Source organism: Pongo pygmaeus, chromosome 13 (assembly GCF_028885625.2).
Source record: "Pongo pygmaeus isolate AG05252 chromosome 13, NHGRI_mPonPyg2-v2.0_pri, whole genome shotgun sequence".
NCBI lineage: Eukaryota > Metazoa > Chordata > Mammalia > Primates > Hominidae > Pongo > Pongo pygmaeus.
The window spans coordinates 75,915,022-75,937,822 of record NC_072386.2 but is presented as its reverse complement, the minus strand read 5'-3'; the positions used below and the strand labels follow the sequence as shown (position 1 = coordinate 75,937,822).

The following is a 22,801-nucleotide window of genomic DNA, read 5'->3' as shown; positions in this document are numbered from 1 at the left end:
CAGGCTCCCAAGAATGTGTGGGAATGTGTGGGAAAGCCACAAAGCCTCTTAAGGTCTGGGTTCTGGCACTCACACTCTGTCACTGACACAATGCCACAAGCTATTGATCAAAGCCAAGCATAGGCCAGCCCAGTCAAATGTGGGAGAGAACTTAACTGCCACTTATCAATGAGATGAATTGTGGAGATTCCACGGCCATTTTTAACCTCTTGCAGAAAAATTAAACACAATTCCATCTGCAAAATGCCTTATAGTGTATCTGACACAGCAAATTATTTTCAAAATGTTTATTGTTTTTATTATTATCATTACCTATGAGCCTTTTCCTCCTGAATAAAAAACACTTTTTGAGTGTAAGGAGGTGGGTGAGTTTTTCTTTAGATGAACTGAAAGTTGATCAGAATATGTAAGACAAGAAAATAAAACCATCCAACTGGGCGTGGTGGCCCACACCTGTAATCCCTGCACTTTGGGAGGCCGAGGCAGGTGGATCACCTGAGGTCAGGAGTTCAAGACCAGCCTGGCCAACATGGTGAAACCCTGTCTCTACTAAAAATACAAAATCAGCCAGGCGTGGTGGCACATGCCTGTAATCCCAGCTACTTGGGAGGCTAAGGCAGGAGAATTGCTTGAACCCGGGATGCAGAGGTTGCAGTGAGCTGAGATCGTGCCATTGCACTCCAGCATGGGCAACAAGAGTGAAACTCCATCTCAAAAAATAAATACATAAAATAAAAAATAAAACCATCCATATAGGATTTGTTACACTAGTATTAAAACTAAATACACATGTTGTAGAAGAATTTGGGTATTTCAGCAAAATGCTCAGTTGAAGCGTGACAAATTTGGCAGATCTAAACTACGAAAAAGCAAATGAAAAATTTAAATTGTATTGATATGCTTTGGATTTGTGTCCCCACCCAAATCTCACATCAAATTGTTATCCCCAGTGTTGGAGGTGGGGCCTGGTGGGAGGTGACTGGATCACCGGGGAGGATTTCCCCCTTGCTGTTCTCATTATTGTGAGTTCTCATGAGACCCGGTTGTTTAAAAGTGTGTAGCACTTCCCCCTTTGCTCTTTCTTTCTCCTGTCCTGGCCATGTAAGACGTGCCCTGCTTCTCCTTTGCCTTCCCCTAATAATTGTAAGTTTCCCGAGGCTTCCCCAACCATGCTTCCTGGACTGCGTGCAGAACCATGAGCCAATTAAACCTATTTTCTTATAAATTACCCAGTTTCAGATAGTTCTTTAGAGCAATTCAAGAATGGACTAATACAGGTATAAAATTTTCAAAATGTCCCACTCACAAATTTCTTAAGATTTGAGAAGTCTCACCTCCCCCTTTGTATTCTATCTGATTTTTAATCTTTGATTTTTGTCTTTTCTCATATTGCTTTTTTTAGGAATTAGAGAATAAAATCCCAGCACGATGTTTCTCATTGGAGACACCAGTCCAGCTGAGGACAATAGAGAAGCCGCCCTTCCTCAATGTTCAGTATGTACTTAACATTGTACAAAGAGCTTTACACGGGGAGCTTTACATTCAAGAATCATAAACATTCAAACTATTGAACAGACAGTGACACACTTGGGAGCCATGGGAAACTCCAGAATGTCACTTTAATGACTTAACATTCTTAGTCACAGAGAAGTGTAGCTCTTCCCAGGGCAGGTGGGCAGAAGTGCTGAGCTGTTTTCATGATAGTGTGGTTATATAATTCGTTATAAAGAGCCATTCACCAATGTTAGCACACTTTCTTTTTTTTTTTTCTTTAGGAAAAGTTATATTAACCAGAGAACAATCCAGCCCAATTTCCAGGCTACAGATTTCATGATATCAGTCCAAACATCACACTATTTAACTCCCCAAAAAAACACTGGAAAAAAAGACTATCAGTGCTAACACAATTTATATATAAAATCTCCACCTATGTACCAATTTCTAAAACAGTTATAAGACAGATACACAATTTGGGGTAAACTAACAAAACAGACTATTATAAAATATTAAAAGCAATCCTCCTGGTCCACGGGCCCTTGTCACCTCTTACTTGAAGTTGGCATAACTGAGAATGCATCCATATATTCCTGCACCACCTTGTAGCAGAGCTCATACTGGTTCCAGGGTCTGGACCACTTGTGTAGCCTCTGTAGCTGCAGACTCTTGACATTCTGGAAGACGTCCAAAATCCCTTCTACTTTCCCACGCGTTAGCTCACTTTCTATTTGTTGCCCTTGCAATAAAATTGACTAGAATTGAAAGAAAACTCTGCACTGGGCTGAACGACCTAAATTTTGGCCCTAACCTGAGGACTATGGCCTCTTTGGCCTTCCAGTGTAATGGCCTAAGAAACCTCTTAGAAGTGATAGGATTTGTAGGAAGTATAGGATTTTAGATGGGGACAGGTCCTCTCAGGGATCTCTTACTGTTTTTTTCTGCCAATAACTATTCCCAGATACTCAGTATAAGTCATCATTTGCTCAGTCAAATATCCCCGTGAGCAATGACTATTATCGCCTCCTCAGCACTGGATTCCTGAACATTATGGGCTCTTTGGACACCAGGATGAAGCTTTGATATCTAAGTGATCTGGCTCCCTTTCTTCCTTCAAAGACATAATAGCATTGTTCAAAACAAGCAAAGGCCAGTCTCCCATGGCTATTTCTCTCCGTGGTCACTCATAGAATTTCAGAGTTGGAAAGATTTTCAAGACTTCTTAGTTCAATTTTAACTGCCTAATTTTATAACAAGCATTTATAAGACGTGTCTAAATAATACATCCTTAGGGGGGTGAATCGGAGATTTGACCTCTCTGTTCTCTATTCCACGTTGCCACAATTGACTTGGTTTAGTTGGGCAAAGATATCTTCCAAAGATAAAAATGCCTTTGTCTTTATGGTTATTTATTGTCCTATGGTTATTTGTTATTTTTTCTAGGGTTTATGGGTCTGCCAGAATATTACATTTTTGTCAGTCTCGTGACTTACCACTTTTTTTTTTTTTGTCCACAGCTTCCAGAATTATATGCATGTATTGAGAATTTTAATAAGGAGAGCAAGAAATCAAATCTTCTAAAAATGCATCGTATTTCACTTAACGAAGCACAGGAAGTACTTGCTAAAAACCTGAATGTCATGTCGTTCACCAGGGGCACTGATGTGAGAAGAGATCTCCAACCTGTTATCAGGTGCACAGTGGTTAAAAAAGAGAAGCAAGCATCCATGACTGAGCTCCTCCACCGCAGCTTACTGGCAAGCTCACTCTCTCCCGTGGAGAGGCTTTCCAGGTCCCAGCAGAGGCTGTCACAGTGTGGGATCTCCCCTCCCAAGCACACTTTTCCTTATGAAATTCTCACCGATCACTCGAATGTCTTGGCCCAAGTTACCGTACAAAAGAAGGTTCCAAGCGACAAAATCTTACGCAGCTTAGGCATTTCCAGTGCCACCCCGGAAAAGTTCATTTCTGAAGATAAACTTCGTAGATACTTCTTACTTGACCCAGGTAATTTAAACAGATGAGGCCATGTGGGAGAAAAGGAATGGAAATCTCATTGCAAATTTACTAGAGCAGAAATAGTCCAATACTGACCTACAGCAATTTTGTAGTTCTGAGGTTCATGGCTGCTATTAATATGTTTGCTTTATACAGTGTCAATAAAATGCAGAACAAGCCTGGAAAACATAGAAAGACCCCATCTCAAAAAATAAATAAATAAATAAATAAATAAAAATTAGCTGAGCTTGGTGGCATGTGCCTGTAATCTCGGCTACCCGAGAGGTTTAGGTGGGAGGATCACTTGAGCACATGTGCTCGAGGTGGCAGTGAACTATGATCACACCACTGCATTTCAGCCTCGGCAACAGAGCAAGACCCTGTCTCTAAAAAATGAGTAAGTAAAAATAAAAATAAATTAAAATGCAGAACAGAGAATCCAGAATTCCAGGATCAAGTCTCAGATTCACTCTTAAAAAGATATATTGTTGGGCCAGGCATGGTGGCTAACACCTGTAATCCCAGCACTTTGGGAGACTGAGGTGGGCAGATCACCTGAGGTCAGGAGTTCGGGACCAGCCTGGCCAACATGGTGAAACCCGGCCTCTACTAAAAATACAAAAAATTAGCTGGGTGTGGCGGCGGGAACCTATAATCCCAGCTACTTGGGAGGCTGAGGCAGGAGAATTGCTTGAACCCAGGAGGTGGAGATTGCAGTGAGCCGAGATCATACCATTGTGCTCCAGCCTGGGCAACGAGCACAAAACTCTGTCTCAAAAAACAAACAAACAACAACAAAAAAAAAACCCATGAAGCTTATGATGCTGAATTTTAATGAGAAGGGAGTGTCTTACACTTTAAGTCTCCATCTTATATAATTTGAGAGAGGTAATATTTTGTCATTTTGTTAATAGATTACATCAATTTGTGATAACCCTCTGAAGCAGTTTCTTGATTCAGGATAAGACCGTTTTCACAGCAAATATTTTGACATCACCATTTTTATATTAAAAGTAGTGGGACGGGGCAATATGGCAAAACCCCAGCTCTACAAAAAAATTTTAAAAATTAGCCAGGTGTGGTAGCATGCACCGGTAGTCCCAGCTACTCGGGAGGCTGAGGTGAGAGGATAGCTTGAACCCAGGAGGCAGAGGTTGCAGTGAGTCAAGATTGTGCCCACTGCACTCCAGCCTGGGGAACAGAGCAAAACTCTGTCTGAAAGAAGAAAAAAAAAAGTAATGGGAGAGGCAGAAGGAGCAAATTTAAAGGAATAGATTGATTATTATTGACCAAATAGTATATTTGGTCCAAAGAATTGGAAGAGTTTTTGCTGTATCTCCCTACATTGACATCTTAACAGAGCCAAATGCAGGCTTCAAAATCCTTTCATAGAGTCTTACTTTGTGGGCTCTGGAGCCTAGGTAGCAGTGCAATTAAAGCAATGATAGGACTGGCCTAGCTAATTCGCAAAGTACACAAGTAAAGTCTGGGACCAGAGAGGAAAAATCATGAAAAGTGTTGAGACTCAGTAAGAAGAACTAGTCAAAAACCTATTGAAGAAGGGTTTTGGATGTTTGATAAGGTCTTGAAAATTTATGACTTTGCTATGCATAGGGGCCAAGTTTTTCTTTCTTCCTAATGCATGAATTACCTGCTAGTTACCTAACTTCTGGAGGTCTCTGATGTGGTCTCACAATCTGTGTTGGAGTCTCTTCTCTGCCTCCGTATCTTCATTTCCTGAGATCCCAGAGGTAAATTTCTGGTACATGTCATGTCTATTCAAGAAATATGCTGGCTGGGCATGGTGGCTCACACCTATAATCTCAGCACTTTGGGAGGCCGAGGCGGGTGGATCACCTGAGGTCAGGAGTTCAAGACCAGCCTGGACAACATGGTGAAACCCTGTCTGGACAACATGGTGAAACCCCATCTCTACTAAAAATACAAAAAAATTAGCTGGGTGTTGTGGCGGGCACCTGTAATCCCAGCTACTTGGGAGGCTGAGGCAGGAGAATCGCTTGAACCCGGGAGGCGGAGGTTGCGGTGAGCCAAGATCGTGCCACTAAACTCCAGCCTGGGCGACAGAGTGAGACTCCATCTCAAAAAAGAAAGAAAGAGAGAAAGAGAGAGAGAGAAAGAAAGGAAAGAAGGAAGGAAGGAAGGAAAAGAAAGAAAGAAAGAAAAGAAAGAGAAAGAAAGAAAGAAAGAAAGAAAGAAAGAAAGAAAGAAAGAAAGAAAGAAAGAAAGAAAGAAAGAAAGAAAGAAAGAAAGAAAGAAAGAAAGAAAGAAAGAAAGGAAAGAAAGAAAGAAAGAAGAAAGAAAGAAAGAAAAGAAAGAAAGAAAGATGCATGAAGTCAGGCAGGAATCTAAATGAAGGGTATCCAGTAATCCCTTAGGGGTAATTGATATTGCAACAATTCATCTTCTACTCTCCTACTCAGTCCAGAAGAACTTTAGGATCCTGGTATTCCAAAGTATATTAAAGAACGTATTCCTACTAGCACCAAGCACGGGGGAGGAAAAGAGAGTGGGCGTCGCCGTTTTGCTCTTCTATCCTACGAGCTCCTCTTGTTCAGGCTAAATCCCATAGAATCATATAGCTTAGGAACCAAAAATAACAGAAAACCAAGCAGTGGTTATTTTTCTTACATAATTAGAAGAAGTCTAGGGGTACGCAGACAAGGGCCGGAACAATGTTTTTTTTGTTTGTTTGTTTGTTTGTTTTTGAGACCGAGTCTCTCTCTGTTGCCCAGGCTGGAGTGCAGTGGCGCGATCTTGGCTCACTGCTACCTCCGCCTCCCAGGTTCAAGCAATTCTCCTGCCTCAGCCTCTCCCATGTAGCTGGGACTACAGGTGCCCACCACCAAGCCCAGCTAATTTTTTTTTTTTTTTTGTATTTTTAGTAGAGACGGGGTTTTACCATGTTAGCCAGGAATAGTCTCAATCTCCTGACCTCGTGATCCGCCTGCCTCAGCCTCCCAATGCTCTTTAATCTATTTATTTAATGAACACATTGTCATTGTACATATATATGGAGTACAATATATGTTTCAATAGATACATATGTTATATAGTGATCGAATCTGTGTATTTATCCTGACCTCATGCACTTACCATTTCTTTGTGGTGATGACTTTTAAAAGCCTTCCTTCTAGCTATTTTGTAAGATACCATATCTTATTGTTAACTATCCTCACCTTACTGTGCAATAGAACACCAGAATTTATTCCTCTTATCTAACTGTAACTTTGTTCTCAATTATTTATTTACTTTAATTTTAATTTTTTTTTTTTTTTTGAGACACTCTGTCACCCAGGTTGGAGTGCAGTGGCACAATCTCAGCTCACTGCAGCCTCAACCTTCTGGGCTCAAGCAATCCTCCTATCTCAGCCTCTCAAGTAGCTGGGACCTCAGGTGCATGCCACCACAACTGGCTACTTTTTGTATTTTTTGTAGAGATGGGGTTTCATCATATTGCCCAGGCTGGTCTTGAACTTCTGAGCTCAAGCGATCTGCCTGCCTTGGCCTCCCAAAGTGCTGGGATTACAGGCATGAGCCACCGCTCCTGGCCCATTTTACATTTTTTTTGAGATGGTATCTTGCTATGTTGCCCAGGTTGGCCTCAAACTCCCGAGCTCAAGGAAACTTCCTCCTTCAGCATCCCCAGTAGCTGGGACTACAGGTGCATGCCACTGTGCAGGGCTTCTAATTATAACTCTGAACCCATTGACTTATCTCTCTCCATCCTCCCCTCCCACTCCCTACTCTGTCTCTGGTGACCGTGATTCCACTCTCTGTGGAGCAATGCTTTCAAATGTCTCCGAGGACCCAGGCTCTGCCATTTTTTTGTGTGTAGCTTTTGTTTTCCTGTCCAAAAGACATCTCCTTCACCCTCGGAGGCTGTGGCCACATTCCAGGCAGGAAAAGGTGGGATAGGATGAAGAGCCACATTGATACTTCTGTCCTTTTTTAATAGGGAAGCAACGATTTTCCAGAACACCTCTCCTTAAATGATTTCTTTCTACATCTTCTTGGCCAGAATTGTGTCCAATCATCACCCCTTCCGTAGGGAAGGCTGGTGAATAAGAGTTCTTAGCTCCCCCCTCTATAGCAGAGGAAGGCAGAAGAGGATTGCAATGCGTGTGGAGTAAGCCAACCTAAAGTGTCTGTCAGAGATCATGACATGAAGCTTTTTTTTTTATTATTATTTTTTTTTCACAGAGTCTTGCTCTGTCACCCAGGCTGGAGTGCAGCAGCACGATCTCGGCTCACTGCAACCTCCGCCTTCCAGGTTCAAGTGATTCTCCTGCATCAGCCTCCGGAGTAGTTGCGATGGCAGGCGCCCACCACCAAGCCCGGCTAATTTTTTGTATTTTCAGTAGGATGGGGTTTCTCCATGTTGGCCAGGCTGGTCACTTTGGGAGGCCGAGGCAGGTGGGTCACCTGAGGTCAGGAGTTTGGGACATGAGGCTCTTTAGTCATCAAAATCATCAGCTCTAAGACCTTCTCTTGTTAAAGATTCCCTTCCTTCCTTTTGCCACCACTTCTTGCTATGCCAGGCCTCCAAAGATCTTGTCAAACTCCCTGAAACTTGGCAACTGGCCTTATGAACGGACTGCTGAACACCATGGCAGTATCTGTTCTACTTGGGGAGGTATGAGCCCAACGAAGAGTCTCTGGCACCTGTCTTCTACTTCAGACATGTACAAAGTCTATATAAAGACTTCCCACCAGGCAGGCCCAGGCCCTCACAGTACAGGGATGGAGGACTGATTGGAGTGGAGTGGTGCCGGCTCAGTCTTTGGGCTATAGGTGGCATGCTCAAATGTCACCACATGTGGGACAGTAAGGTCACCCACCAGAAATAGACCAGTCATCCTGCTTGTCTGCTGTGACCATAATTCTCCTTATACTTGTTCCCGTGGCCCATTGGCTCCTGGTTTTACACTCCAACCCCTGCCTTCAGCCTCCATTTGTTGTTGTTTTCAGCGTTACAATGTATTTATCCATGAAAAGGGTGGAAGGGAAGGGAAAGGGGAATTGCTGCTGGTGGGGAGAACATGTGCTGTGTCTTCGCTTGATTCTTTCTCCTTGGCTCATTGGCTACTTGAAGGAATTGTAACTGCTAATGACACCTCAAGCTTGTGGTTTCTGAATGAGTATGGAGAATGGCCAGATTCTAGCTCAGCCACTGCCCTTTTATACTTAGGGCTTACATTAGCATCTTGGAAGAAATGACACTAACAATCTGTGCACTTCTAACCCATCTTCCTCCCTGTTTTAGGATCCTTTTCTCCTCCTTGCTGCTTTCGGTGCTCTGCAGAGCTCTCCATTTGCACATTCTGTTAGGATCCAAGCACAGAATGAGATACTCCCTCCACCTGCCGGGGCCCTGCAGAGTCCACTCAAGCCCAGTTAGCCAGACCCACTCAATTGCTGTTTAGGAGCAGGCTTTACATGAAATTGACATCACAGGTTCTCCCTTAAGTTTATAAAGCTTTAGGCCGGATACAGTGGATCACTCCTGTAATCCCAGTATTTTGGGAGTCTGAGGCGGGTGGATCACCTGAAGTCAGGAGTTTGAGACTAGCCTGGCCAACATGGTGAAACCCCGTCTCTACTAAAAATACAAAAAAAGTAGCCGGGTGTGGTGGCGGGCACCTGTCATCCCAGCTACTCAGGATGCTGAGGCAGGAGAATCGTTTGAACCCGGGAGGCGGAGGTTGCGGTGAGCCGATATCGCGCCATTGCACTCCAGCCTGGGCAACAAGAGCAAAACTCCGTCTCAAAATAAATAAATAAATAAAAATTAAAAATAAACCTTTAGAAATGGCTTTCTGCCAGAAAGAGGGTACTCGAGTTCATCAAAGGTTTACCCTGTCCATGAAGCATCTCTGAGTAATGAAAGGCTGAGTAACAACACCATGTGATTCTTTGAAAATATTACTCTTTTCAGGAAAACAATTCATGAATCTAAGGGATCTGGAATGGAGATATTTTAAGGGGCTTGCGAAGTGGAGGCGCACTACTGCAATTTCATTCAGAGACATAAAATACAACACTGAGAAGAGATTTGTAGAGAGCCAGGACATGCCTGATATTATTTTCCCCCCTATAGTTCGCAAGTCTTTGGTCATTTATCCTCAAACTGATTATCAAAATGAAGGAAGTTATTGTCTTAAATGGAATATGTAGTGTATTAAAATATTTTGGACATAGATTTTTGCTTTTGAGAGCATTGATTTAATACACAAAAAGTAAAGAAGCCAAGTACCCAATAGAACATCTGAAGTGAGTGTGTACAACACACATGAAGGTATATTGTAAAATTAAGCTGTTAATACGGAGCAAAAGGCCCGATTTAATCTGCTAACGTGAGAAGTGGTTTGCATGGTGCAACCCATTTGGACCATGCAACCCATTTGGACCAGGGCTAAAGCAAATATAGGTCATATGAAAAGAAAAGGTGTAACCGAAGAACGCTCAAGCAAGCATAGCTTTTTAAGGAATTTTAAGCACACAAGGAAGTTCATCATCATAAAAGTATTTGGTAAATTCAACAAATAAATTAACATTTGAGCATATAGAGATCAATATGAGGATTTAAATATAGTGTATTAACTGTCCAGTGACGAAGAAGGAAACAGCATCCATGAAATAAGAACAGAAAGATTTGAAAAAGAACAAATTGGAAATCTTGGAAATGAAAGATATAGTCATTGAAAATTATAATAATAACCCTTGATAATTATCCCAGTGGTAGCCTGGATATATCTGAAGAGAGAGGGCTAACAAGTTGGAAGACAGCATTGAAAAGCTTATAGATCATAGCACTGTAAGACAGAAAAAGAAGAGTATTGGAGGGTAGAGTGAGAAGTTTGGAAATGTATACAATGGAATTAGCAGAAAAAAAATAGGAGAATGGAAATTAAGTGATATGTGAAAATAAAATGACAGAAAAGTCTCAAGAAACACATGAGACCTTGAAATGAAAATTCTCAGACTGATTAGCAAGATATTGAAAATAAATCTATACTCAGAAATACTGTAGCAAAACTATGGACCACTAAGCAGTAAAGGAAAATATAATCTGTGAAAGAGAGATGGATTACATACAAAGAAATGACAAATTGACAATAGAATGCTCATTAACAATAGAGGTCAGAGGACAATAGTGCCATATACTTACAATGCTGAAGGAAAATAGCTGTCTGTAATTCCATAAGCAGCCAAACTCTCTCTGAGGAGTAGGGGTAAAATAAATATGTTAAAAAATACATGAGCCTAAAAATGTTTACTATCCATAATTCCGTGCTTAAAAAAAACTACTAATAAAGTATGTATTTTAGTAAGAACCCAGAGGGAATGCAAGAAATAATGGCAAGCAAATTGTTAACAATATATGTGTGTATGATTGTGTAGATATTAAAATATATTTCCGGATTCTGTTTCCTAATATGCTATTTTAAAAAGTTGTCTCCATATAAATGAAATTATTCTGTAGTCTCCACTTTTTGCACTATTTTTTAAAACCAGATTTTGGTATTAAATTTATGCTGTGGCTCACACATGTAATCCCTGCACTTTGGGAGGCCAAGGCAGGCAGATCACTTGAGGTCAGGAGTTCGAGACCAGCCTGACCAACATGGGGAAACCCCATCTCTACTAAAAATACAAAAATTAGCTGGGTGTGGTGGCATCTGCTTGTAATCCCAGCTACTCAGAAAGCTGAGGCAGGAGAAACGCTTGAACCCTAGAGGCAGAGGTTGCAGTGAGCCCAGATCATAACATTGCACTCCAGCCTTGGCAATAGAGTGAGACTCCAGCTAAAAAAAAAAAAAAAATTATGCTGGCTTCAGCACAGTGACTATCTTCAGCAGAAGATACTGTCTAAAATGAGCATGGGGTGGGTATCTGGGGTGCACACAGTGTTCTGGTTTTTAATCTTTTTGCACAGATGTGTTCAGTATGCAAAAGTTATTCAAGCTACACACAACTATTAATTTTTCTCCATGCATATTATATTTCAAAAAAAAAAAAGGTTTTAGAGCCAAGCACAGTGATTCACTCCTGTAATCCCAGCTATTGAGGAGGCAAAGGCAAGAGGATCACTTGAGACCAGGAGTTCAAGAACAGCCTGAGCAATGTGGTGAGACCCTGCCTCTAAAAAAATAATGTTATGGCTGGGTGTGGTGGCTCACGCCTGTAATCCCAGCGCTTTGGGAGGCCAAGGCGGGTGGATCACAAGGTCAGGAGATCGAGACCAGCCTGGCCAACGTGGTGAAACCCCATCTCTACTAAAATACAAAAAAAAAATTAGCCGGGCATGGTGGTGTGTGCCTGTAGTCCCAGCTACTTGGGGGGCTGAGACAGGAGGATTGCTTGAACCTGGAAGGTGGAGGTTGCAGTGAGCAGAGATCGTGCCACTGCACTCCAGCCTGGTAACAGAGCAAAGACTCCATCTCAAAAAAAAAGAAAAAAAAGTTAAAAAAATTAGTTGGGGATGGTGGTGTGCACCTGTATAGTCCCAGCTACTTGAGAGGCTGAGGCAGGAGAATTTCTTGAGCCCAGAAGATTGAGGCTACAATGAGCTATGATCATGCCACTGTACTTCGATCTAGGCAACAAAGTGAGACCCTGTCTCTTAAACAAAACAAAACAAAACAAAAAACAGTTTATTAAAAGTTATGCTAGCTTTATAAAATGAATTGGGGAGTTTTTCATCTTTTTTAAGATCACAGATATTTAAACAATATTAGAAATATTGAAGTCTATCTAGAACTCAGGTATAAAACCATCCACTCCTGCTATCTTTTCTTGTTTTTATGAAAATGTTTAAACACTCATAAAAATGAATAGGATTCTACAATGAATTTGCATATAGCCATAATCTAGATTCAACAGTTATTAAGATTTTACCACATCTGTTTTATCTGTTCCTTTTGTTGTGTTTGTTGTGTCTGCCGAAGTACTTTAAAGCAAATCTTAGACCCCATGTCTCAGTTGTTACTTTTGTTTGCATCTCAGAAAAATATGGACATTTTCTTTCATAACTACAATGCATTATTTACTAAAAGATAATAATTCCTTAGTACCATCTTTGTATCTATATTCAAAGTCACCTTATTATAAAATTATCTTCTTCTAATTGGTTTGTTTGAATCAGTATCCAAGCAAGGTCTAAAGATTGCATTTGATTGTTAAGTCTTTTAAGACTGTTTTAGTCTAGAGCAGTTCCTCATTTTTTTCATGCAATTGACTTACTGAAGAAATAGGTCCATTGACATGTAGAAGGTCCCACCTTCTAGATTTGTATCCTCATGGTGTCCTTTAACTTGTTCTTCTATCATATATATTTATTTAGAAATAAATTGATAGATTTAGTTCATATAAAATGGATGTCTGTTAAAGACTTGATTGGTTTTGAGCTCACCTCTTTTTGGAAAAAGTACCTCATTAGGTGGTGCTATGTACTTCAGATTGCTTCACAGTACAAGGCAAATAATGTCTATTGTTCTTTTAGTGAGTTTAAGATTGAGTAAAGGATTCAGGTGATGACAGTCTGATGCCTCTGTTTTATAAAGTCCCCATCAACTTTTCATCTAATAGCTTCCGTCCTTTGATGATGATGGTAGGCAATGTTGAAGTCAAATAAAATATAGAAACACATATCTAAATTTAAAACATTTTATTTGGGAAGCAAGAATTGCAATTTGAGTCATACACACACACACCAGGTGGTCTTCAGTATGTCCAAAGAACAAAGAGAAGGTTGCAGGTTTTATAAAAAGAAGAAATGTTACATATTGTTCTGAAAGAAAGTTCACTGGCACTAGCAAAGTTCTGGGGAACTGGGAAGCTGTAATTGGTGAGTGACCATGGTGGTTAAAACTAGTCTTAGAGTCTAAGCAGGTTGTTCCAGTAGCCATGAGATACAACTGGTTTTAGGTTAGAGCAGGTCGTTTCAGCACCAGGCTTGCAGAGAATGACATTCTTGGAGCAATGTTATGTGTCTTGGTGCTTTTTCTCCTGACCCCTCAACTCTCATTTAGTTCGGTATGACAAGAACAATCCAATTTGTATGATCAACTTTTATAGCAGCCTCTAAGAGCTTCCCTGTGATCGCCCCCTTCTGGTATTGACTTTCTGTGTAATCTCCTTATCTTGACTCTAGTCTGGACTTAATACTTCTGGAATAGAGTGCAGCAGAGGTGATGCGATGTCACTTCAATAATAAGCTACCAAAAAACTGTGGATTCCACCTTGGGCATCTTCTCTTCCTCTCTTCTTCACTGCTAGCTCTTAGAGAAGCCAGCTGCCATCTTGGGAGATGCCCTATGGAGAAGCCCATGTGGCAAGTACCTGCCGTTTCTGGCTAACAGCCAGCAAGAACTTGAAATCTGCCAACAACCCCATGAGTAATCTTACAGGTGAATTCTCCCCAACTCAAGTCTTGAGATGACCGCAGCCCTCGTTGACATTTGGTTGTAGTGTTGAAAGACTGAACCAGGACACCATGTTAAGCCATGCCCTGATTCCTAACCCACAGAAACTGTGAGATGATAAATGTTTGTTGTTTTAAGCTGCAACATTCTGAAGTAATCTGTTACACAGCAATAGATAACTCATACTATGACCTTTGCCTGAATTATTTCATTAGTGGTTACTCGGTGGTGGTTATCTAATTCTGCCATTAATTCCACATTTATTAGTTGGAAATTATTTGTAAAGAAAAACTTTTCCTCATCAACTAGAGTTATTTACTTACACTGAAATACAATCTACAAGAAAGCAGGTTAACTGCTTATGTTTTTCCTGTTAGTTGTCAATTTTTAAATTAAGGAGTTGATGTTCTAGTTACTTCAAAAGGTTGCCAAATAAGTATTTCTTTCTTTCTCTCTTTTAAAATAACACTGTGGCTGGGCATGGTGGCTCACACCTGTAATCCCAGCACTTTGGGAGGCCAAGGCAGGTAGATTGCTTGAGGGCAGGAGTTCAATACCAGCCCGGCCCACATGGCAGAAACCCCGTCTCTACTAAAATAAAACTAAAAATAAAAATAAAAAATTAGCCAGATGTGGTGGTGTGCTGTCTATTAATCCCAGCTACTCGAGAGGCTGAGGCAGGACCAATCACTTGAACCCAGGAGGCAGAGTTAGCAGTGAGCTAAGATCGCATCACTGCACTCCAGCCTGAGCAACAGAGTGAGACTTCGCCTCAAAAAAAGAAAAAAAAAAGTATTGTGAACTTGTAGGTGTTTGCTTTGTTTTTAAAAAACTTTTTTGAAGTATAATGTTATACAGCAAATCACAAGCTTGATGAATTATAACAAGCTGAACGCTCCTATGGAATCACTACCCCGGGCATGAATCAGAATGCTGCCAGTACGCCCCTCTCTGGCCCTCTCTTAATCATTACTCCATCCCTCCCTTCCAAAGATAATCAATATTTACCATAGATTAGTTTTACCTATTTTTATACAAATGGAATCATACAGTATGGATTCTTTTGTAAGATTCATCCATGTTTTGTTCCTGGAGAAGAAACGTGTGTCTAATAGAGTCCTTACAGGGAGAGAACAGTCAAAGCCTGGGCCTGGTGCCCTGGGCCCCTTGCTACTGTCTGTGATACATATCCTTACCTTAATGCTTTTGCTCTATTGAATCCTTTTGTTATTGATTTCTAATTTAATTCCACTGTGGTCAGGGAACATATTTTGTATAATTTCCACACGATGAAGTATGCTTTATGGTCTGACATATAGTTAATTTTGGTAAAATTTCAAGTGTACTTGAATAGAATGTATATGTCACAATTACTGATTATAGGTGTTTATTTGTTTGTTTGTTTTGAGAGTTTCACTCTTGTCGCCCAGGCTGGAGTGCAATGACACTATCACGGCTCACTGCAACCTCCACCACCCGGGTTCAAGTAATTCTCCTGCCTCAGCCACCCGAGTAGGTGGGATTACAGGCATGTGCCACCACATCTGGCTAATTTTGTACTTTTAGTAGAGACGGGGTTTCACCATGTTGGCCAGGCTGGTCTCAAACTCCTGACCTCAGGTGATCCGCCCGCCTCGGCCTTCCAAAGTGCTGGGATTACAGGCATGAGTCACCATGCCCAGATAAGTATAGCTTTTTTATCTATATCAATTATGTCAAATTTGTTAATCACGTTGTTCAAATCTTCAACAGGTCTACTGATTTTTGTTTATCAGTTATCAGACAAGGAGTGTGTTAAAAAGCCCCCATTCTCATTCAAGGAGTCTCTACTTTTACTTTCACTTCTATTAATTTTATTGTGTCATTTATAAGACTCTGGAAATGTTATAGCTTCTGGATGAATGAAAACTTTTATGATTAATAAATAATCTTTACCTCTAATGATGCTTCTTAACATTGACTTTGTTTATATTAATACGGGCATATCAACTTTCTCTTAGTTAATGTTTATATGCTGTACCTTTTCTATTCTTTTACATTGAACTTTTTTGTATTCTTATATTTAGGTAATGTCTCTGGTAAACAGCATGTTGTTGTTTTTCTTTTCTTTTTTCTCCTTTTTTTTTTTTTTTTTGAGATGGAGTCTCACTCTGTCACCCAGGCTGGATTGCAGTGACATGATCTTGGCTCACTGCAACCTCCTCCTCCCGGGTTCAAGCGATTCTCCTGCCTCAGCCTCCTGAGTAGCTGGGATCACAGGAGCACACCACCACACCCAGCTAATTTTTATATTTTTAGTAGAGACAGGGTTTCACCATGTTGGTCAGGCTGGTCTCGAACACCTGACCTCATTATGCACCCCCCTCAGCCTCCCAAAGTGCTGAGATTATAGGCATGAGCCACCATGCCCAGCCTGTTGGAGATTTTTTAATCCAGACTTAGAACCTGTGGCTTTTTTTTTTTTTTTTAAGATAGACATGGAGTCCTACTCTGTCACCCAGGCTGGAGTGCAGTGGCGCAACCATAGCTCACTCAGCCTTGAACTCCTGGGCTCAAGTGATCCTCCTGCCTCAACTTCCTGAGTAGCTGGGACTACAGGTGCATGCCACTGTGCCCAGCTAATTTTTTTTAATTTTTCATAGAGATAAGGTTTCACTATGTTGCCCAGGCTGGTCTCAAACTCCTGGCCTTAAGCAATCCTGCTCCCTCAGCCTTCCAAAATGCTGAGATTACAGGTGTGAGCCACCACTCCTGGCCAATTTTTGGCTTTTAACTGAGGCATTTATTCCATTTGCACTTAATTTAGTTATTTATATACACAATTTAAACATCTTATTACTTGCTTTCTGTTTTTCTCGCCTTAACTATCTCAATTTTTCTTGCCTGTTTTTGGATTTGTTTACTTTTTAATTTATTTTCCCTCTTCAATGCTTGTTAATTATACATTATCGGCCTATTATTTTAGTGGATACCTTAGATATTACAACAAACATCTTTTTTTTTTTTTCGCTGTTGATGCCCAGGTTGGAGTGTGATGGCGCAATCTTGGCTCACTGCAACCTCCACCTCCCAGGTTCAAGCGAATCTCCTGTCTCAGCCTCCTAAGTAGCTAGGATTACAGGCATGTGCCACTAGGTCCGGCTAATTTTGTATTTTTAGTAGAGACAGGGTTTCTCCATGTTGGTCAGGCTGGTCTTGAACTCCTGACCTCAGGTGATCCTCCCCACCGGCCTCCCAGTGTGTTGGTATTACAGGCGTGAGCCACCGTGCCCAACCTCAAACATCTTTAACTTAGAAAAAAACAATGTATACTAGTGCTTTTACCTCATCTCAGACATGCTACTGCCTTAGGACCCTTTAACTCCATTTATCACCATTCCAAATTACGGACTATTGTGTGTGTGTGTGTGTGTGTGTGTGTGTGTGTGTGTGTGTGCGCGCGCGCATATATACATATATATATATATCTTTTTTTTTTTTGAGATGGAGTCTCACTCTGTCGCTCATGCTGGAGTGCCGTGGCACGATCTCGGCTCACTGCAACTTCCGTCTCCCAGGTTCAAGCTGTTCTTCTGCCTCAGCCTCCCAAGTAGCTAGGACTACAGGCGCGTGCCACCACACCTGGCTAATTTTTGTATTTTTAGTAGAGATGGAGTTTCACCATATTGGCCGGGCTGGTCTCAAACTCCTGACCTCATGATCCATCCGCCTCAGCCTTCCAAAGTGCTGGGATTACAGGCGTGAGCCACTATGCCTGGCTGTTTTTGTATATTTTAATTCTATGTAGAGAGACCTGCCCCTTAACCAATTTTGGGGCTCGGACAAAGAGTACAGATGGAGACCTACACAACATATATCTAGATAGTTTAAAGAATAAACCAAGCTAACAAACTATTGAATAAAATGGGTGCTATTTTCTACATTTACCAATAATCCTTCATGACAACTTGAAGGGCCAAATTCAAATTCTAAATTCTAATTTAGAGCTGTCTGTAGTTCTGTGCTAAAATGGTATGGCATGAGAGAGATAGCCTCTGGTACCTGATGCTCAGTCATCCTTCTTCTCTTCCCACTTCCAGCTCTAACACTGTGAGGGCCTCATGCATGTGCGTATGGACAACCCAACTCTGCAGACACTGGCTACAAACAGCCTCCACGTGTCCACTCCTAGGTGCTAGGTACTGGCAGTGTGGTTTGCCCTTGGAAGGAAGGAGCCAGGGAAAGGGCCCACACAAGCCGGGAAGAATAATCAGATCATTTTGAGTGGGAAATTCTGAGGTCTCAGATACCTACCTGTGCTCTAGATGGGGTGATAAAGGCTCCAGGTGGGCATGTTCCCTGGGCCCCCTGGATTCCTCATCCTATAAGATAGGGCATGGCTGAAATAAGGCCAGAGTTCAGGGCCCAGGGAAAAGTACCTCTTGCCAATGTCTAAGCTTAATGACTATATGTATAATATATATTTGCTAATATGTAATAATATTATATATCCCTACAAGCAACTATACTGACTGTATGTATCTGAATACGTATTTTCTAATATATAAGAAGAAGTATCCCCACAAGATATTATTTACACTGTTTTTAAGGTTTTATATAGTTACTATTCATTTAGATTTACCTACATATTCTTTCTTTCTTTCTTTCTTTTTCTTTCTTTCTTTCTTCTCTTTGATGGAGTCTCTCTCTGTCACCCAGGCTGGACTGCAGTGGCGAGATCTCAGCTCACTGCCACATCTGTCTCCTGGGTTCAAGCAATTCTCCTGCTTCAGCCTCCCAAGTAGCTGGGATTACAGGCGCCCACCACCATGCCTGGCTAATTTTTTGTATTTTTAGTGGAGATGGGGTTTCGCCATGTTGGCCAGGCTAGTTTCAAACTCCTGACCTCAGGTGATCCGCCCACCTCAGCCTCCCAAAATGCTAGGATTATACGCGTGAGCCACCACGCCTGGCTTTGTTCTTAATTTCTTTCTACATCTCTAAGTAAGTTTTTATCTGGCTTAATTTTCCCTCTGCCTGGAGGACAATCTTTAATATTTCCTTTGGAGTGGGTAGCCTGGCAATGAATTTTTCAATTTTTTGTTCATTCAAAAATGTTTGGGCCGGGTGCGGTGGCTCACACCTGTAATCCCAGCACTTTGGGTGGCCAAGGCAGGCGGATCACAAAGTCAGGAGATCAAGACCATCCTGGCTAACACGGTGAAAGTCCATCTCTACTAAAACAGCAAAAAATTAGCCAGGCATGGTGGCACGTGCCTGTAGTCCCAGCTACTCAGGAGGCTGAGGCAAGAGAATTGCTTGAACCTGGGAGGCAGAGGTTGTGCCACCATACTCCAGCCTGGCCAACAGAGTGAGACTCCCTCTCAAAAAAAAAAAAAAAGTTCGTATATCACTTTCATGTGTGAAGGATATTTTCCTTGGATCCGGAATTCTAGGTTAGAAGTTATTTTCTGTCTGCTCTTTGAAGATGCCATGCCATTGCTTCCTTCCACTTTGTTTCTTTGGACTGTTCAGCAATGTTACTGTTTTTTGGGTTGTGTTTTGTTTCGTTTTGTTTTGTTTGAAACGAAGTCTCAGTCTTTCAGTCTGTTGCCCAGGTTGGAGTGCAGTGGCAGGATCTCTGCTCACTGCAACATCCACCTCCCGGGTTCAAGTGATTCTCCTACCTCAGCCCCCCGAGTAGCTGGGATTACAGGCACCCGCCACCATGCCCAGCTAATTTTTGTATTTTTAGTAGTGACGGGATTTCACCATGCTGGCCAAGCTAGTCTCGAACTCCTGACCTCAAATGATCCACCAACCTCAGCCTCCCAAAGTGCTGGGATTACAGGCATGAGCTACCACACCTGGCAGCATTGTTACTGTTTTAACTGTAAAAAGCAAATAGATAATTGATATTAAGATGATAATCAACCAATTTTTTAAAATAGAAGATTTGAGCAGAATTTTTACCAAAGATGAAGAGATATTATATCGCATATTAAGAGAATTTCATAAAATTTGGTTCACACAGCAGGCCTTGTAGTCAGGCATCCTAGGTTGAAATTTTGGCTCTTTGATCCTCACAAATCACTTAAGCTCTCTCTATCTCAATGTCTTCATTTGTGAAATAAAGATAATAATTGTGAAGGTTGCTCTTAGGATTCAATAATTTAAGACATGTGGACCGCTTAGGAGAGTCCCTGGTACATGGTAAGCACTTTAAAAATGTGAGCTGGCTTTGCTGCTAGTGTGTATTATTATCTTTATTATTAGTAGTAAAATTAATAGTTGTACGAGTAGTTGCATTGAGAAAGTTCCTCTTGGTTTTGGTTTCTATACTCCTTGAGGCCAAATTTCAGAAAGATAAGACTACCTTTGCCTTCTTCTGGGTTACTATTATCCCTGGATTATTTTAACCAATATTTTCCCCAGTTCCTTAAACAGTTATTTTTTCCTATTCTGTGCTGTATGGTTTAGCATGGTGCTTGGTTACAAGTATGAGAATGCATGGATGCCAGCACCTAGAACACACATTAGTTTATTGTGTCCAGCAAAATGTGCAGAGGTCAGCAGGGCTGTGCAGCGCAGTGGGCTCAGAATACCACCAGTCTCCCAGACTCCTGTCTTTCTCCCATCTCATTTTCTTATTTGTGGTTTTCATTGGCATAGTTATAAGGTGGCTGCTATCTCCACAGACATTGCATCAGTGCGCCAGGCAGGAAGAATGAAAAAGCCTGAAAAGCCATCTTCTCGAAGTTCCCTGTTTTATTCCGGAAGGGAGGACCTTCTCATCAGCATTCTGGATACATATCCTATCCAGAACCATGTAGTGTGACCACCCCCAGCTGTAAGGGACTCTGGAATTAGGGGTTTTTGTTTGTTTGTTTGAGACAGAGTCTTGCCCCGTTGCCCAGGCTAGAGTGCAGTGGCGCCATCTTGGCTCACTGCAACCTCTGTGTCCTGGGTTGAAACGATTCTCTTGCCTCAGCCTCCCATGTAGCTGGGACTACAGGCACGTGCCACCACGCCTGGCTAATTTTTGTATTTTTAGTAGAGATGGGGTTTTGCCATGTTGGCCAGGCTTGTCTTGAACTCCTGACAAGTGATCCGCCTGCCTCGGCCTCCCAAAGTGCTAGGATTACAGCCATGAGCCACCGTGCCTGGCCTGGAATTAGGTGTTTTTAATTGGGTACTATGCAACTCCAAACTAAATTGGAGCTCTTGAGAAAGGGAAGAAATGGGAATGGATGGTTACAGGGGAGGTACCCAGCACTATCTGCCACACAGGGGTACATTTAAAACTTCTGGCCAGGTGCGGTGGCTCACACCTGTAATCCCAGCACTTTGGGAGGCTGGGGCGGGGGGGATCACGAGGTCAGGTGTTCAAGACCAGCCTGGCCAACATGGTGAAACCCCATCTCCACTAAAAATACAAAAATTAGCCCAGCATGGTGGCACATGTCTGTAATCTCAGCTACTTGGGAGGCTGGGGCAGAAGAATTGCTTGAACCCGGGAGGCGGAGGTTGCAGTGAACCAAGATCATGCCATTGCACTCCAGCCTGGGCAACAAGGGCAAGACTCCATCTCAAAAAACAAAAAACAAACAAACAAAACTCCTCAAATCCTGTTTAACAATGCGGTATTTAGTAGAAGTTCACAAAACCCTAGTTTTCTAGTCTCTCCACACCCACTAGCTTCACCCCATGCCCAGTGCCCTCAACCATCACCATCCAGCCACACCAGCTTCCTTGTAACTTGCTAAGCTTGGGACCTTTCCCATATGGCTGCTTCCTTCTCTCCCTTCACAGCTCAGATTCTTTACTTTTTATGTTTTGTTTATTTTACATTTTACTCTCATTGTGTTGGGTTAGGTGAAGAGTCATGCACCAACGTACAGAACATATTATTCTCTTGATTTCAGGCAGAATTGGGATCCAGGTTCCAGTTGTTGCTAAGTTCACAATCTGGATCAGAATCAGGAGAGGTGGACCACTGCTGCAGAGGGCTTGAGGGCTGGCTGCTGGGGAAAACAAAACAGGCAGGGGGCTTACCATGGAGGGTTCCTGTTCCAGGTTTCCCATCTGGGTACCTGAGGATCCTCCATGGAGCTCATGCCTGGAGGAGCCCACAGCAACCCCTCAATGTGAAACAGGGATGCCACAGGCCTGGGGCTGGAACTCAGAAGGTAGAAGGACGACCAAAACCGCACAGGGAGAACCTGAAAAGACATTGTCCTTCCATCCTAATCCCAAAATCCTGTGCAGGGCCCCTCCATAAGGACAGGGCCAGGGTGGCTCGTTGGCCTCTGTGTGGCCTCATGAGTGGCCCAGAAAAAGCCCTGCAAACATGTCATCATCTGGAGACATTCTTGCCAGCTCCTCTTCATGCCCTTCTACTTGAGACGCTGGGCAATTGCTTTAGACTGTTCATGATTCTTCTCCCTCAACAATTCAAAGCCAAGAAATTTCCATATCTTTGGAAGCTCTAGATCTCTTTGTCACTCTAAGGCTTAATTAACTGATAGGACTTTTTTTTCTGGTTTCTTTTTCCTTCTTTACTTCCTGGGGATTTCTAATAATTTTACTTTAAAGTCTTACTTTCTCCATTTTTATTCCTGAATCTCTCCTGGGATTTTAAAATTTATTATTATTATTTTAATGAGGAAGCCTCTGGAGCCAGAATGCCTTCAGCATGAGTCCCTCTTCTGGGATTCTTTTCGCTGCAGCCACAGGGCTGAATTCTAGGTTGGCAGAGAACAAGCGCTTACTCTGTCCTAATGGAATCCAGGAGTCAGCAGGTGCCCGACTGCAGAAATGCATTTGTTTCTTTCTGTTTCTGGTGGTCTCTACCTCTCAGATTCGAATGCCCCATCTCAGAAGAC

At 42.0% G+C, this 22,801-nt stretch overlaps 1 protein-coding gene across 7 annotated transcripts in view; it reads left to right on the top strand.

Annotated features, from left to right (window-relative positions):
* The window catches only part of C13H9orf153 (chromosome 13 C9orf153 homolog), a 50,661-nt gene extending 28,702 nt beyond the window's left edge, over positions 1 to 21,959 (top strand). For 3 of the 7 annotated variants that reach the window (XR_008504680.1, XM_054502466.1, XM_054502468.1), the window contains 2 exons: positions 1,403 to 1,494; positions 3,012 to 3,880. Coding sequence is in view for 6 of the 7 variants with exons in the window: in XM_054502466.1 (XP_054358441.1) it covers positions 1,429 to 1,494; positions 3,012 to 3,518 (573 nt within the window). In the remaining variant the exon portion in view is untranslated. Of the gene's footprint in view, positions 1 to 1,402; positions 1,495 to 3,011; positions 3,881 to 8,776; positions 10,935 to 21,841 lie in introns of those variants that run through there. The other 4 variants (XM_054502463.1, XM_054502462.1, XM_054502464.1 and 1 more) reach the window with 3 other exon arrangements.
* Positions 21,960 to 22,801: the final 842 nt, after the last annotated feature.